An 18,739-nucleotide genomic window follows, 5' to 3' on the forward strand; every position below is an offset into this window, starting at 1 on the left:
GGCTGTAAATGTCTGTCCTATGCCACCTCCCTCGTTATTGTGGCCATTGATCTTCTCTTTCTGCTTCATTGCAGGTTGGTGATCAGATCGTGGAGGTGAATGGTGTGGACTTCTCCAGTATTGACCATAAAGAGGTGACTGTCAATACGTGTGTGGTGTGGGGGCACAGCGGGTGTATAATGGGGGACTAATGTCAGCAGTCTACCACGCTAAGATACATGTTGTGTGACAAGACCATCCTGTACCTGACCCAGGGGGCACCATCTGGACGACAGCATATAAAAAAATCACAGCAGACAATATTTTTAAGGACACATTGGAAAACTTCAAGAAATCATTGAGTATAAGTGATGTATGACTACAGCCCATAATGCTGACATGAAGAAATCAGCCACATTCACTGTAATAGTATTATATGATGGCCTTCAGCTCAATCTGGAGCCATGGCAACTTAATGGATGAACGCTTTGTGGGAAAATCGATCTTGTGCAGCCTAGATAGGTTCGCAGGGGTCTTCTCTGAATAGATAGGTCTACCAGAGCCTCCTCTGAATAGATGGGTCTTTCCCCACCTGGATGGGTCCACCAGGGTCTTTCCCTGTCAGTAAAAGAACACCCCCTTTTCCCAAGGCAAAACTCGCTCTCTAGCGCCCCCTTATTATCAGGCCAATTGTGGAATTGCCAGACGATAAGCAATGAGGCCGCTTGTTATGATTCAGGAACCGAGGAGCATTAAAAAATGCGGAATCCGAAAAAGGTAACAAAGTGGCTGGAAACTTAACGGACTGCAGACCTAATCCTGACACACAACTAGAAGTAGCCGTGGAATGAGCCTACGATGACCTGGACGCCTCGACACAGCCGGAGAACTAAATATTCTCACAGAAATATAAGAAAACTAATCTGCCTCGGAGTAGTCCCCAAAGATAGATAGCCACCCACATGTAAAGACTACGGTGATATAGAAAAATACAATACAAAGCCAGAAAAGACAGATTCAGCAAAGGTGAGGCCCAAACTATCTTTATAGGAAAGAGCAACTGTCTGCAGCCCTAAAAACCCTAATCTATACCAGCACTTCTGATATGGAAAAATCCTGAGGTCACACAACCTCTCCCCCACTGTACCAGCACTGTGATGTTACTGGGATCCAAAAACACTAATACAGATGAGGGACTGAATTAATACCAAGCATGACAAACACAATACATTGCAGAATCATGGAGCTAAGTATACAGACACTCCCAGCAGGGAATTATCCAATTCCACCAGGAACTCCACACAGACAAAATAGGAATCAAGCATTAGTATCAAAGCAGAAAAAGCAACAAGAAAGTGGAAAACAAACACCAGAGGTACAAAGACCACTTATCTGAGAGGAGTTCTGGAAGTGAGCAGAGCTGGTTACAGAATGTCCTTTAAAACACAGGAGACATTGACCACCGGCAAGTAACAAGAGAAAACTACTCAGTTATATACCCCAATCTGACCCTGATTGCCAGTCCTCTGCAGGTGTGAGACTTTCATACCACACATCAACTGCACCGCCAGCACTGACCACAAGAGGGAGCCCCAAACTGGAAAACGTATTCACAACAGCCGCTATTCTACTACTATGCCGATGATTGAAGGACTCCCGATGAGAGTAAAGTATATATTCCCCCGACTCCTGCGAGCGGAATATATCTTTTTTTAAATCAGATCTTTTTTTTATTAAATAATTAGGAATCAATACAGAGAATATTTCACTTCTCATATGACTAATAACAGTAAACATCAAATAAGCACATATTGTATATAAATCAGGTTCTTTCTCTGCATATATGTAGAAACAGTAATAATGTTCTCAAATCATAGTTATATTATGTAAATTAAGCCTTCAAACCGCGTGCCTCCACAAATAAACAGAACTTTAATTATGCAATAATGCCTCAGACTAAGGGGCACTTTGCACACTACGACATTGCAGGTGCGATGTCGGTGGGGTCAAATCGAAAGTGACGCACATCCGGCGTCGCAGGCAATATCGTAGTGTGTAAAGCCTTTCTGATACGATTAACGAGCGCAAAAGCGTCGTAATCATATCATCGGTGCAGTGTCAGTCATTTCCATAATTTGGAAATAACCGATGTTACGATGTTGTTCCTCGTTCCTGCGGCATCACACATTGCTGTGTGTAAAGCCACAGGAGCGAGGAACATCTCCTACCTGCGTCCTGCAGCTCACGCCAGCTATGCGGAAGGAAGGAGGTGGGCGGGATGTTTACGTCCCGCTCATCTCTGCCCCTCCGCTGCTATTGGCTGCGTGCCGTGTGACGCCGCACAACCCGCCCCCTTAATAAGGAGGCGGTTTGCCGGCCAGAGCGACGGTCGCAGGGCAGGTGAGTGCATGTAAAGCTGCCGTAGCGATAATGTTCGCTACGGCAGCTATCACTAGATATCGCATGTGCGACGGGGCGGGGACTATCGCGCTCGGCATCGCAAGCATCGGCTTGCGATGTCGTAGTGTGCAAAGTACCCCTAACAGAAAAGCCTCCTCCATCAGCTGTGTCGCTCCACATCATATTGCTATACTCTCCCGCCTCTCCCTCTCCGTGCAGTCATCAATCAAACCCTTCCAGTCCTCTCTCACCTCGTCATTCAAAGTCCACTTCGCCCCAGAAAAGACTAGTTTTAATTCCTTCCTCACACATGCCATCACTGCAGGCACAACAGTAACCGGTCCATTATTGCATCCCGAACCAATGCATTGGAGGGAAGGCCCGGCAACGCCATCCATGGCCGCCAAATGTTGTAATACTTTCTTAATGTTTTTCTTTTTAAACTCCCCTTTCCAATCTTATGACGTTATTTAATTTGTTTTTAAGCTCTGGTAATGTTGGTGGTGGAGGATCTAACCAGTGATATGCCAGTAGCTTTCTTGCATGGTACAGGATACGGGCTATTCCCAGGGCTGTTGGAGAGTCCGGGTCTACTCCTCCCTCCCACAAACCCAACAGGCACAGGCGGGGCCACGGCTGTATTGTGATATGATATATTTGGTCTATGAGTCCCAGGGTTTGTTTCCAGAAATCACCAATATGTCCACACTCCCACATAACATGCATCAAATGGGCATCATCCTGTCCACACCTAACACACTGTGCGTTTGATCTACGTCCCATCTTAAATAGTAGGCTGGGAGTTTTATATACCCTGTGGAGGAGATATATTTGAGAAAGCTTTTGGCACTCAGATACCACCAGTTTAGGAACCTGTTCTAAGATATCAGACCACTGATCTTCCGTCAGGGGACCGACGTCCCTTTCTCATTTGGTTTTAACAATCAATGGGTGTGTTTCCAGATGAGCAGGTAGTAATTTTTTATATAATTCCGAGATAGCGGAATATTACTAATCCTCCCCAGATCTCACGAGTCGCGCCACAATGATGCTTGGCATAAACTCGCTGCCACCAATCGATTAATCACATTAAGGGCACACTAGATAATACACTATATACAAGATGGAATTTACAGAATATATACACTGTGTGCAGAATTATTAGGCAGATGAGTATTGTGATCACATGATACTTTTTATACATGTCGTCCTACTCCAAGCTGTATAGGCTGAGAGCCAACTACCAATTAAGTAAATCAGGTGATGTGCATCTCTTTAATGAGGAGGGGTGCGGTTTAATGGCATCAACACCCTATATAAGAGGTGCTTAATTATTAGGCAACTTCCTTTCCTTTGGCAAAATGGGTCAGAAGAGAGATGTGACGGGCTCTGAAAAGTCCATATTGTGTGATGTCTTGCAGAGGGATGCAGCAGTCTTGAAATTGCCAAACTTTTGAAGCGTGATCACCGAACAATCAAGCGTTTCATGGCAAATAGCCAACAGGGTAGCAAGAAGCGTGCTGGGCAAAAAAGGCGCAAAATAACTGCCCATGAATTGAGGAAAATCAAGTGTGGAGCTGCCAGGATGCCATTTGCCCCCGGTTTGGTCATATTTCAGAGCTGCAACGTTACTGGAGTATCAAAAAGCACAAGGTGTGCCATACTCGGGGACATGGCCAAGGTAAGGAAGGCGGAAAAACCACCACCTCCGACAAAGAAACATAAGATAAAACCTCAAAACTGGGCCAAGAAATATCTGAAGACTGATTTTTCACAGGTTTTATGGACTGATGAAATGAGAGTGACTCTTGATGGCCAGATGGATGGGCCAGAGGCTGGATCAGTAAAGGGCAGAGAGCTCCACTCCGAGTCAGACGCCAGCAAGGTGGAGGTGGGCACTGGTATGGGCTGGGATCCTCAAAGAGGAACTTGTGGGACCTTTTCGGGTTGAGGATGGAGTGAAGCTCAACTCCCAGACCTACTGCCAGTTTCTGGAAGACAACTTCTTCAAGCAACGGTACAGGAAGAAGTCGCTATCGTTCAAGAAAAACATGATTTTCATGCAGGACAATGCTCCATCACATGCATCCAACTACTCCACAGCGTGGCTGGCCAGTAAAGGTCTAAAAGATGAAAAAATAATGACATGGCCCCCTTGTTCACCTGATCTGAACCCCATAGAGAATCTGTGGTCCCTCATAAAATGTGAGATCTACAGGGAGGGAAAACAGTCCACCTCTGGGAGCAGTGTCTGGAGTCTGTGGTGGCTGCTGCACGCAATGTTGAGCGTAAACAGATCAGGCAATGACAGAATCTATGGATGGTGGCTGCTGAGTGTCATCAGAAAGAAAGGGGGCGATATTTGGCACTAATTTTTGGGGTTTTGTTTTTGCATGTCAGAAATGTTTATTTCTAAATTTTGTGCAGTTATATTGGTTTACCTGGTGAAAGTGAGATGGGAATATAATTGTTTTTTATTAACTTGCCTAATAATTCTGCACAGTAATAGTTACCTGCACAAACCGATCCTCCTAAGATACCAAATCTAAAAAACCCCTCCAACTTCCAAAAATATTAAGCTTTGGTATTTGAGTCTTTTGGGTTGATAGAGAACATAGTTGTTGATCAATAATAAAAAAAGTCCTCAAAAATACAACTTGCCTAATAATTCTGCACACAGTGTGTGTATGTATATGTATATGTGTGTGTGTGTGTGTGTGTGTGTGTATCTATATATGTGTATATCTATATATATATATTATATGTATATCTATGTATATCTATGTATATCTATGTATATCTATATATATATATATATATATATATAATATATATATATATATATATATATATATATATATTCTGTATGTATATGTGTGTGTATGCATGTATATAATGTGTGTGTGTGTGTATGTATGTATATATGTCAGAATACATTTACAGGTAAGACGTGGTCACAAACAGACAGACAGATCGGCGGTTACCTTATGCATCTGGTCACAGTGGGGGCGCTGTTGGAACAGGGTTTCAAGGACTTCCTCACGTGTGTAGTACCCGTGACCCCCAAGTAAATACCAAGTAAAATGGCCGATCTTGGGTTATCAATCCACACAAAATCACTCTCCCGAGTCCAAGCACGACTTCTCTACCTGACTCTTGCTCGCAGTCCTCGGTATCTCCCTACTCCAGGGTGTTACAACAAATCTGAGGGTATGCATAGATGCGTCTCGGGGCCCCAAATTCTAACGATGTGGTGGGTATGTGGCTCAGGAGCACAATAATATCATAACTGTATGACGTTACGGAGTCCGGAATAGGACCTCCTGCTGAGGCAGAGCCTCCTGGACTCCTTTGAAGATTGTCAAGGTTCTGCAGTTTTCCACCCCCTTCCTTGATGAATGGACATATCCCCTCAGGGGGGTCTTCCACTGGCTTGGTAGTGTAATTGGGATGTGACGCTTTGGTTGAACATTTGCTGGGTCTGCAGGCAGCTGCAGGGAGTGGGTGAAATCTAGGAGTAGTAAAGATGGACAGGTCTGTGTACAACATTGGTTATGGTTCTTACTGTAATGGTGGAAAAATTTCCCCACCTGGATGGGTCCACTGGGGTCTTTCCCCACCTGGATAGGTCCAACGGGGTCTTTCCCCACCTGGATGGGTCCACCGGGGTCTTTCATAGAATGGTAGAGTTGGAATGGACCTCCTGGGTCATCTAGTCCAACTCCCTGCTGAAAGCAGGATTCACTAAATCATCCCAGACAGATTTCCGTCCAACCTCTTTTTAAAGACTTCCATTGAAGGAGAACTCGCAACCTCTCGTGGCAGCCTGTTCTACTCGTTGATCACCCTCACTGTCAAAAAGTTTTCTAATATCTTTACTCCAAAAAACATACAGTTAGGGACCTTAAATTGTGAGCCCCAATGGGGACAGTGTTGCCAATGTATGTAAAGTACTATGGAATTAATAGCGCTATATAAATGAATAATTATTATTATCTAATCTGTGTCTCCTCCCCATCAGTTTCATCGCATTGCTTCTAGTCTTTCCTTGTGAAAATGAGAAAACTGATCCCTCTACAGTGTGACAGCCTGTAAGATATTTGTAGACAGCTATTTAAGTCTTCTCTTTTGCAAGCTAAACAATCCTAAATCCTGTAACCGTTCCTGATAGGACATTGTTTGCAGTCCAGTCACCATTCTGGTCCCTCTTCTCTGAAACTTGTTCCAGTTTGTTGATGTCCTTTTTTTTTTTTTTTTTTTTTAAAATGGGGTGCCCAGAACTGGACACAATATTCCAGATGAGGTCTGACCAAAGAGGAGTAAAGGGGGATAATGACTTCACGTGATCTAGACTGTATGCTTCTGTTAATACATCCTAGAATGGTGTTTGCCTTTTTTGCTGCTCTGTCACCCTGCTGACTCCTGTGCAGTCTGTGATCTATTAGTATACCTAAGTCTTTTTCACACATGCTGTTGGATAGCTCTATTCCTCCCATGCTGTATATGTCACACATGCTGTTGGATAGCGCTATTCCTCCCATGCTGTATATATCACACATGCTGCTGGATAGCGCTACTCCTCCCATGCTGTATATGCTCTTTTCATTATTCTAGGCAAGATGTATGACTTTGCATTTCTCCCTGTTATAAACCATTCTCTTAGTTACTGCCCACTGTTCCAGCTTGTTTAGATCTTGTGGAATCCGCTCTCTTCTCTAGTACTAGCTATTCCTCCTAGCTTTGTGTTATCAGCAAATTTAATCAGTTTACCCTTAATTCCTTCATCTAAATCATTGATAAAGTTGTTGAACAACACGGGGCCCAGGACAGAGCCCTGTGGTACCCCACTTGAAATAGTCTTCCAACTGGATGTGCAGCCATTTATGACCACTCTTTGACTCTGATCACTAAGCCAGTTACAAATCCATCTAACAGTTGCCTTGTCCGTTCCACACTTTGTCATAAATGCTTTACTGAAGTCAAGATATACTATATCTACTGCATTTCCCTGATCTACCCAATCAGTGATTTTGTCATAGAAGGAAATTAAGTTAGTCTGACATGACTTATTAGTTACAAACCCATACTGGCTCTGGTTAATCACTTCATTCTCAACCAGGTACTTGCATAAATGTTGTTTTATAATTTGTTCAAAGATCTTTCCTGGTATGGAAGTCAGGCTCACAGGCCTGTAGTTCCCTGGGTCCACCTTCTTCCCCCTTTTGAAGATGGGGACAACATTTGCTCTTCTCCAGCCTTCTGGAAATTCTCCTTGTTCTCCAAGAATATTCAAAAATTATGAAGAGTGGTTCTAATGTTTCCTCTGCAATCTCCTTCAGTACTCTGGGGTGTAATTCATCTTGACCTGGGGACTTGAATTCATTAATGTTAGCTAAGTGTTCCCTCACTATCTCTTTTGTTTATAGATGGCCTGGATTCTTCTAATCCTACAATAGAACGGTGAAGATCAGTTGATTTTAAATTTACTTTTTCTGAGAAAACAGATGCAAAATAGGAATTTAAAAGTTCTTCCTTCTCAACATCATTTTTAACAACTTCACCATTTTCATCCTGTAAAATTCCTATAACATCTTTGACTTTTATTTTTGACATAACTCCAAAATCCTTTTTTATTGCTTTTGACATCTCTTGCTGCCTTATTTCATTATCAGCTTTGGCTAATCTGATGTGCCCTGCAGGTTTTGTAGACTTATATTCTTCTTTAGATATGCCTCCCTCTTTCCATTTGATAAATATTTCTTTCTTCCTTTTTAGCATGTGTTTAAGTTCTGTGTTCATCCATCCTGATTTCCTTAAATCTTTCTTATTCTTCCCTCTTTTAGGGATTGTTAATGATTATGCTTTGTGAGTCTCATTTTTCAAGATGTCCCATCCTTCCTGGACATTTCTGTCCTTAAGGACATCCGGCCATTGAATCCCTTCTATTCTTTTTCTGAGTCCCTTAAAATCTGCCTGTCTGAAATCCAGCCTTGAAGTCTGAGTTTTCACAAGTCTTCCCCCCTCTAGTTATCCAAAACTCTATGATAGCACCTTTTTCCCAATTGGATGGGTCCCCCGGGGTCTTTCCTCACCTGGATGGGTCCACCGGGGTCTGCTCCTCCTTATTTTGACAGTATCTGGTTGTTGGTCTTCCTCTCTCTCTCTTGTTCCTTCTGTTCTTCTGGCCATGATGTCCTTCTCTAGTGATTGCTCTCTTCGTACGATGTGTAGACAAGTCGTAGCTGTGTGATTCTTGCTACGAGTAACAGGTCTGGCTTAATTTGTCCCAAAATTGATTTGGTGCGTTGACTAATAATATTAATCTTTATTTCTATAGTGCCAACATCTTCCGCAGCACTTTTACAATTCAGAAGTGGGGGTGACAAGGTACAGGAGCTTATATACAACGACGGTCCAGCCATTTCTAAGAAACTGGAGGATAGATAAAGGCTGCATGAGCCGTCACCGGCCGACCGCTGTGATGCTTTTGGGTGCGGTGGAGTCTGATGGAGAGTTATGGTCTGAGAAATAGTGGAGGGGATATATATGAATTGACTTGTATGTCTGTGACATTTATCGGTGCTCCTCGTATTCGGGTGGACTCTATAACAGACTGCATTGTTCTTCAGGACCGGTCCGGACAATCTTCCATTAAGAATAACAGCGACATGGTTTATTTTTCAGTTATCGTTGCCAGAATAATAGACCTATTGGTCGTTTGACCGGAAATGTTCAGATTGAGTCCATCTTAATTCTCTTATTCCAAGTAAGTTGAGTTCTGTTCTGTCCATTTCGGTTTTGACAATGTCGAGTTTTCCTTGGTTCATGGTTCTTACATTCCATGTTCTGAACTTTGACATCTCTGCAGCTTTTCATCTTCCCTTTCAACCAAGTGAAATAAGCACCAGAACGTCCTTCTTCCAGCTTTGATCTGGCACGATATGAGACTTAAGGGCACTTTACACGCTGCGATATCGATATCGCTAGCGAGCGTACCCGCCCCCGTCGGTTGTGCGTCACGGGCAAATCGCTGCCCATGGCGCACAACATCGCTTACACCCGTCACACGGACTTACCTTCCCTGCGACGTCGCTGTGGCCGGCGATCCGCCTCCTTTCTAAGGGGGCGGTTCCTGAGGCGTCACCGCGACATCACACGGCAGCCATCCAATAGAAGCGGAGGGGCGGAGATAAGCGAACGGAATATCCCGCCCACCTCCTTCCTTCCTCAATGCCAGTGGACGCAGGTAAGGAGATGTTCGTCGTTCCTGCGGTGTCACACATAGCGATGTGTGATGCCACAGGAACGATGAACAACCAGCGGCATGCACCACCAACGATATTATGAAAAGGAGCGACGTGTCAACGATCAACGATTTTTGACTTTTTGCGATCGTTGATCGTCGCTCCTAGGTGTCACACGCTGCGATGTCGCTAACGACGCCGGATGTGCGTCACTGATACATGATCCAATTGTCGCCTTTGGTTGCCTCAGAGGCAACCAAAGGCGACAATTGGATCATGTATCAGTGATGAGTACACCCCTTTCTTAGTCCCCTGCATCTTTGAATAAGCACATGCACTTTATGGTTTAAAATGCTGCTGTAAAATTAATATTGCATCCTAGTATAAGTGCCTCCTTATCGTTATTTATCACTATGCACTTTAGGCCCACAGCACAGGCACTTTATATTTGTATGCATATTGTCTGTTAGGATGCAATAAGGGACTGTTTAGGGGCAGCCTTCGTGGTGTGGGGGCGCCATATGTTATCGTGTATTCAGGGTGCCGACCCCCGCTTGAGGTAGGGAGTGGTTAGGAGACAGCTATTAAGGTCCCCTCCACGTTTTCTGGCGCATCCTCGCCTAACCTCTAAGGCCAATTGATTTACATGATCCTCTTTTTATACCTCATTAGCTATCCGCACTTATGCACTTTATGAGTTTTTGAGCACCTTTCATACCTGCCGCTAGGGATAACTAGGGCAGGCTAAGGATAGCCGGCGGTGAGTGGGGGCGCCATATCGTGCTTTTAGGGTGCCAACCCCCGCGTGAGGTAGTGGACAGGAGGGAGGTTTATATTTAGGGGTTACTTTATCCTTTACCCTCCTCCCTTCTCCACCTGTGCACTTTAGGTTCTATAGTGTGTATTTTGGATGTTTTTAAATTTTATAATAAAATGATGTTTTAAGGGTTTCTAGATAAAGCTGTTATAAAAGCCAGAGGTGGTGCCACAAAATACTAGAGATGTATTGGAGGGTTATTTTTGTTTCTTTTTCATGATTCCATAATTTTTCCCCTGTTTGGTCTTGAAAAGTAACCATTACTGGCAGCACATTATGTTTTCATAATTTATATTTTTTAGTGTTTCTTAAAGCCAGAAAGTTGCCATTTGAAATGACTTTACTTTTGTTTTTAAAAGGCAGATCACAGACGGCACAAAGCTAAACAACTGAATGAACATCCTCAGAGCCAGGGGAGGCCATAATTTTTGCCAGGGGTTGTAGTAACAATGTTTTGCACTTGTGACTTTCCGGCTCCAGATCTCTCCGTCCTCTACAGCTCTGAGTGTGAGACTTCTTCATCTTAGACAATCATCTTTGCTTCTCATACATAAATGTGACTTGCAGATGATTACTTCTGCAGATTCTCGTCAGTCACTGCATTGTTACTGTTTTGTTCTTTTTATTCCTTTATACTACAAATCACACCCTGTCCTCACATTCCCTAATAGTTCAGTGTGTTAGGTTGATTCACGAGTGAAAGCCGCTAGTTGGAATCGAGGAGCCGCCATGAAGATTTCCCAAGAAAAGAGACACAGCCTCACCCAGCTCATCGATAGTGGTCTCTCTGCCAAGAACATTCCCAAACTGCATCATGTGCGGCCATGACAGGTGGAAGGATAAGAAATGAAGTCCATCCATTCAAAAGCCAAGAGGTGACGTCCAGGCAAAATATCAGCGTCAACAAGTCGCTGATCACAAGGTCTATCAGTTCTGGTGACACCTGGCAGTGGAGGCAGCTCGTCTGCTCCATAATAGTGAGATCACAGACGGCCATGAAGCACCGAGTGAGGCAAGTTACACAAGTCTGGAATTGTGGCCCGAAAAACGGTGAAGACTCAACTACAATATAATCATAAGAAGCGTCGGCTTGAGATTACACAGAAGAACCAAAGTATGCATCAACGCTGGGAACGTGGAGAAGAGACCTGACCAGTATATACCAACACTGGGAACATGGAGAAGAAACCTGACCAGTATACACCAACACTGGGGACGTGGAGAAGAGACCTGACCAGTATACACCAACACTGGGAACATGGAGAAGAGACCTGATCAGTATATACCAACACTGGGAACATGGAGAAGAGACCTGACCAGTATACATCAACACTGGGAACGTGGAGAAGAGACCTGACCAGTATACACCAACACTGGGAACGTGGAGAAGAGACCTGACTAGTATACACCGACACTGGGAACGTGGAGAAGAGATCTGACCAGTATATACCAACACTGGGAACGTGGAGAAGAGACCTGACTAGTATACACCGACACTGGGAACGTGGAGAAGAGATCTGACCAGTATATACCAACACTGGGAACGTGGAGAAGAGACCTGACCAGTATATACCAACACTGGGAACATGGAGAAGAGACCTGACCAGTATACATCAACACTGGGAACGTGGAGAAGAGACCTGACCAGTATACACCAACACTGGGAACGTGGAGAAGAGACCTGACTAGTATACACCGACACTGGGAACGTGGAGAAGAGATCTGACCAGTATATACCAACACTGGGAACGTGGAGAAGAGACCTGACTAGTATACACCGACACTGGGAACGTGGAGAAGAGATCTGACCAGCATACACCGACACTGGGAACGTGGAGAAGAGACCTGACCAGTATACACTGACACTGGGAACATGGAGAAGAGACCTGACCAGTATACATCAACACTGGGAACGTGGAGAAGAGACCTGACCAGTATACACCGACACTGGGAACGTGGAGAAGAGACCTGACCAGTATATACCAACACTGGGAACATGGAGAAGAGACCTGACCAGTATACACCAACACTGGGAACATGGAGAAGAGACCTGACCAGTATACACCAACACTGGGAACGTGGAGAAGAGACCTGACCAGTATACACCAACACTGGGAACATGGATAAGAGATCTGACCAGTATACACTAACACTGGGAACATGAAGAAGAGACTTGACCAGTATACACCAACACTGGGAACGTGGAGAAGAGACTTGACCAGTATACACCAACACTGGGAACGTGGAGAAGAGACCTGACCAGTATACACCAAAACTGGGAACATGGATAAGAGACCTGACCAGTATACACCAACACTGGGAACATGCAGAAGAGACCGGGGATCAGATTTCGGAGGAGACATGCTAGAGTGTGATGGATGCCAGAAGTCAGGCAGAGGTGAAAGCCAAAGGTGGATTTACATAATACTAACAAAATTAATAAAAATTAAAGTGTATAACTTTGCAGTAAATGGTAAAACACTGGGTAAAGCTGTGACTGAATAAGACTTGGGTGTATATGAAACTCTATGGTCCAATGTCAGGCAGCTGCGGCCAAGGCTAAGGGTTAGGGTTATTATAATAAAATAATGTGGGGCATTATGAGGCCGAGACACTCTTTAAGACAAAAAGACAGTTGCACTCTGAAATGCTAAAGCATACTGTAAATCCAGAAAGTAACACTGTAGACTTACATTACTACTCAAGGAAATCTAGGAAAAGGTGAGATATTTAGCACAAAAATGGCCATTTCTATATCTGCCCAGTAGCCGTGTCACATCTCATATTACTGGGAACCGACTCTGGACTGAAGCCGCTCACTTGGTTAGAAATCTCAGGTGTATGTGTAATGGGGGAGGGGTGCACAGGGAGAAGGCACGACCCCATAATCTACACACAGACTGACGGGCACTCCCAAACATGCAATGTGAACAGGTACATAACGGAACATGACTAATAATAACACAAAAGAACATAGTTTTCCTCCATACAAGTCACTGGTGTGGCACAGTCACAGCAGGGGAAATAAGTATTGAACATGTCAACAAGTTTCTTTAGTAAATCTATTTGTAAAGCTGCTATTGATATGAATTTCTTACCAGATGTCAGTAACAACCCATCCAATCTACACAGGCAAAGAAATCACCATTATGTGTAATAATAAGAAATGACACAGGGAAAAAGCAATGAACATGTTACTGGAATGCATTTAATACTTGGTACATTCTCCTTTTGTTTGTGATGAAGTCTGCAGATGCCTCCTGTATGGAGAGACTAGTGACCTGCATTACTCGGGTGGATTTCAGTCCATTCTTCCACACACTCTTCACATCCTGTATGGAGACGCTGGTCGCCTGCATTATTCGGGTGGATTTTGGACCATTCGTTCAAACACGCTCCTCACATCCTGTATGGAGACACTAGACACTAGTATTGCTCGGGTGGATTTTGGCCCTTTCTTCCACACACACACTCCTGGTAGAAGGTCTGCAAACCATGTCCTATGAAGAACGGCTAAAAGAACTAGGGATGTTTAGCTTGAAAAACAGAAGGCTGAGAGGAGACTTAATAGCGGTCTACAAATATCTGAAAGGTAGTCACAGTGCAGAGGGAACCACCCTATTCTCATTAGCACAAGGAAGTACAAGAAGCAATGGGATGAAACTTAAAGGAAGGAGATTCAGATTAGGAAAAACTTTCTGACAGTGAGGGCAGTCAGGCAGTGGAACAGGCGACCATGGGAGGTGGTGAGCACTCCCTCAATGGAAATCTTCAAGCGGAAACTGGAGAAACATAGCTGGGATGATTTAGGAAAGCCTGCGCTCTCAGGGGGTTGGACCCGATGACTCTTGAGAGGTCCCTTCCAACTCTATCATTCTATGATTCCTGACATCCTGTATGGAGACACTAGTCGCCTGCATTGCTCAGGTGGATTTTGGCCCATTCTTCCGCACACACTCCTCACATCCTGTATGGAGACACTAGTCGCCTGCATTGCTCAGGTGGATTTTGGCCCATTCTTCCGCATACACTCCTCACATCCTGTATGGAGACACTAGTCGCCTGCATTGCTCAGGTGGATTTTGGCCCATTCTTCCGCACACACTCCTCACATCCTGTATGGAGACACTAGTCGCCTGCATTGCTCAGGTGGATTTTGGCCCATTCTTCCGCATACACTCCTCACATCCTGTATGGAGACACTAGTCGCCTGCATTGCTCAGGTGGATTTTGGTCCATTCTTCCGCACACACTCCTCACATCCTGTATGGAGACACTAGTCGCCTGCATTGCTCAGGTGGATTTTGGCCCATTCTTCCGCACACACACTCCTCACATCCTGTATGGAGACACTAGTCGCCTGCATTGCTCAGGTGGATTTTGGCCCATTCTTCCGCACACACTCCTCACATCCTGTATGGAGACACTAGTCACCTGCATTGCTCAGGTGGATTTTGGCCCATTCTTCCGCACACACTTCTCACATCCTGTATGGAGACACTAGTCACCTGCATTGCTCAGGTGGATTTTGGCCCATTCTTCCGCACACACTCCTCACATCCTGTATGGAGACACTGGTCACCTGCATTGCTCAGGTGGATTTTGGCCCATTCTTCCGCACACACTCCTCACATCCTGTATGGAGACACTAGTCGCCTGCATTGCTCAGGTTGATTTTGGCCCATTCTTCCGCACACACTCCTCACATCCTGTATGGAGACACTAGTCCCTGCATTACTCAGGTGGATTTTGGCCCATTCTTCCACACACACTCCTCACATCCTGTATGGAGACACTGGTCGCCTGCATTGCTCAGGTGGATTTTGGCCCATTCTTCCGCACACACTCCTCTCATCGTGCAGGTCCTGGTTCCTATGAACTCTGAGCTTTAGTTCCTTTTAGACATTTTCAACTGGATTCCGCTCCAGCGATTGACTCAGTCAGTCTAGAAGATTTATTTTCTTTCTCTGATAACAATTGAGACTAAAATCAGTGAGATGATGGAACTCTGCCCTGTGCACTTTTATAGATAACCATTTCAACATCACGGAGGCCTGGACTCCTTCCTTGATGGCTATAACGGGTTATGGGCACTGGATTCTGTGATGGACGATGATCCAGTGAACTTGTCTGATTGCTGAATGTGGAGTCAGTTTTCCTCTAATACGGAGCTATTCTCATCGGGTTCATGGGGTTTTTCCTTCCTCTGGATCAGCTCGTTGGGTTATAGGTTGAGCTCGATGGACTTGTGTCTAAATCAACCTTAAAACTATAAAAATATGAATAGGGGCTGTCTTCATTTATGTCTCCATCTAGATGTGCCTACTGAAGTGATCAGGTTTTGGCATGAATGTGCTAGTTTCTCAATGTGGAGAGTCTCTAAATCCACGGTCTTCTCTCTTTCCAGGCTGTGCGAGTGCTGAAAAGCAGCCGGACACTGACGCTGACCATCCTGACCGGAGCGGTGAGTTTCCACATGTGCCACAGCAGGACAGTCAGGTCCTGGCTTCTCTCCATGAAGTGGTGACCTGGTCCTCCTCGCTGCTGGGAGTTCTGTGGTCCTTCCAGACATTATATCCAGTGAGCGTCACCGGGTCCATCAGACAATGTATGATCTCACCAATGCTGACGGGTCATCTCACCCACAGGGTCGGGAACTCTTTATGACGGAGGACGAGAAGCTGATAGAACAGCGTCGCCGTGAGCTGGACCGCCAAGAACTGCTGCGCCAGAAGAAACTTGCAATGGAAACCAACAAGATCCTGAAAGAACAGCAGGAGAAAGAGAAACAGTGAGTGACCAGGAAGATCCGATCTGAGGGGTCAGACCCCACCGTCCATGAAGAGATGCCCATCATTACACCACCCGACCAATAACTACTCTGCTGGAGTGGGGTCAGAATTTGTCATACAACGACAGCGCAGGGAGTGCCATAATGCCAAAGTCCTCCGACTCTATACAGTGAGGTCTTCTTATATACACTGCCACATAGTGCACACATCTACCACCACCAGTCCGGAGTTTATTTCCATTTAATGTATACACAGTAATCCGTCCTTTGGGCACGGCTTGTACAACCCCCCATAGTGCCGATATTAATTTTGGGCAGATCCGCAGGTGGCACTGCTATGCAAAAACATGTCTTTCATTTATATCTCGGTCATAATGTGGAAATGTCTCCCATAACTATAGGACTTGCACCTGTCACAAAACCCGATAGTCCTATCTGGAATCTAGTGCTCTCCTGCCGGCGATGATCTTTCCAGGCCTCTTGTACTGACTCTGGTTTTTCCCTTCATTTGATAAACCAGTTAAATGACCTGTTCACACCAGGGGGTCAGATGTAGCGTTAAGCGTACATTACACGCTGCGATATCTGTACCAATATCGCTAGCGAGCGTACCCGCCCCCGTCGGTTGTGCGTCATGGGCAAATTCGCTGCCCGTGGCGCACAACATTGCTAACACCCCTCATACGGACTACATTTTCTGCGACGTCGCTGTTGCCTGTGAACCACCTCCTTTCTAAGGGGGCGGTTCGTTCAGCGTCACAGCGCTGTCACACGGCAACTGCCCAGTAGCAGAGGAGGGGCGGAGATGAGCGGCCGGAACCTGCCGCCCACCTCCTTCCTTCCTCATTGCCGGTGGACGCAGGTGAGGAGATGCTCGTCATTCCTGCAGTGTCACACATAGTGATGTGTGCTGCCGCAGGAACGACAAACAACCTCGTACCTGCAGGAGCAACGATATTTGGAAAAGGAGCGATGTGTCAAAGAGCAACGATTTGTCACGTTTTTGCGCTCGTTGATCGTCGCTCCTTGGTGTCACATGCTGCGATGTCACTAACGGCGCCGGATGTGCGTCACTAACGACGTGACCCCGACGATATATCGTTAGCGATGTTGCAGCGTGTAAAGCACCCTTTAGAGTGCTAGCTCTTGTTCATGCCTCGTTATGATGAAGCTTTTACAGTTTGGTCCTATTTTACCATTACATTTATGACCATATATACGGTATACGGCCATCTACCAAAATGGTACACCACATCACATCCTGTACAACTGTGAGTGAAAGCTACTATATATTTTTTTTTTTTTCTTGAGCTTCAAATATTAACACGTGATTCCGAGCGCTCAGGAAATCCTGGAGCTCAGCCTGGTCTGGTGCACGATGCTCCTCTACCAGCACAAAGAAAGCTTCCTGCCAAAAGATGGACCTCATAGGGATCTAGCGAAGGTAAATGTGTACCGTCTGCACCCATCAGTGTGATGAGACGAGCTGGAAAGCTGGAGGCAGAGACAATATGCAGGCAGACAAGCTGGAGACGACCCAGAGACGAGTTGGAGACCTGGAGACCGCACCAAGATTGGGACAAACAAGCTGGAGACCTGTAGACGACCCACAGACGGGCTGGAGACCTGGAGACAGCAACAAGATAGAGACAGACGAGCTGGAGACAACCCAGAGACGAGTTGGAGACCTGGAGACAGCGACAAGATGGAGACAGACGAGCTGGAGACCGCACCAAGATTGGGACAGACAAGCTGGAGACCTGTAGACGACCCACAGACGGGCTGGAGACCTGGAGACAGCAACAAGATAGAGACAGACGAGCTGGAGGCCCAGAGACGAGCTTGAGACAGACAATATAGAGGCCCAGAGATGAGCTTGAGGCTCGGAGACAAGCTGGAGGCCTGGGCATGAGTTGGAGACAGACAATATGGAGACCTAGAGACGAGCTGGAGACACAGTAGGGAGACCTGGAGATGAAATGGAGACAGACAATATGGAGTGTGTTCTCACACTCTCCCTGTTCTACCCAATTATGAGTATATCAGGAGGTATATAGGAGCGCGCTGTCCACGTCCTCGGGACTTTTCTACCCGGATACTCATAACTGTATCAGAACGCTGGATCTCTTATTGTCGGGGGCGTAATGTACAACCAGGGCTCTTTGACAAGGTTTCCCTTACACATGGACCTGACCACCTTAGCAATAACCTAGATTAGCGCTTTTGTGGCTACATACACCAACTGACAGAACAGCACTAGTCGTACACCGGTTTGTACATCCTAGAGAGCCCCCACTTACACCCTAGAACCAGTTGTCTGGATTCAGGAAAGAGAATGTTTCCCCCACTAGGAGTCTTTGCCTGCATTATGTTCCTGTAACCATTTCTGCCATATTTCGGCTATTTTGAGTATATCTGCCCTCACCTGGAGATCTCCTATAAGATCATTGTATGACCACATGTAGGACCTACTATCTGTCACATCCGCCTTCTCTTTCTGTGAGAGAG

General features: G+C 45.5%; 1 protein-coding gene across 1 annotated transcript in view; it reads left to right on the forward strand.

Moving 5' to 3' along the window:
• Window positions 1-18,739, forward strand: part of USH1C (USH1 protein network component harmonin) — a 170,729-nt gene that overhangs the window by 52,437 nt on the left and 99,553 nt on the right. The window contains 3 exon segments of the mRNA XM_075326472.1: window positions 75-134; window positions 15,848-15,904; window positions 16,089-16,231. Of these exon segments, the coding sequence (XP_075182587.1) occupies window positions 75-134; window positions 15,848-15,904; window positions 16,089-16,231 (260 nt within the window).

Source organism: Anomaloglossus baeobatrachus, chromosome 10 (genome assembly GCF_048569485.1).
Source record: "Anomaloglossus baeobatrachus isolate aAnoBae1 chromosome 10, aAnoBae1.hap1, whole genome shotgun sequence".
Lineage (NCBI taxonomy): Eukaryota > Metazoa > Chordata > Amphibia > Anura > Aromobatidae > Anomaloglossus > Anomaloglossus baeobatrachus.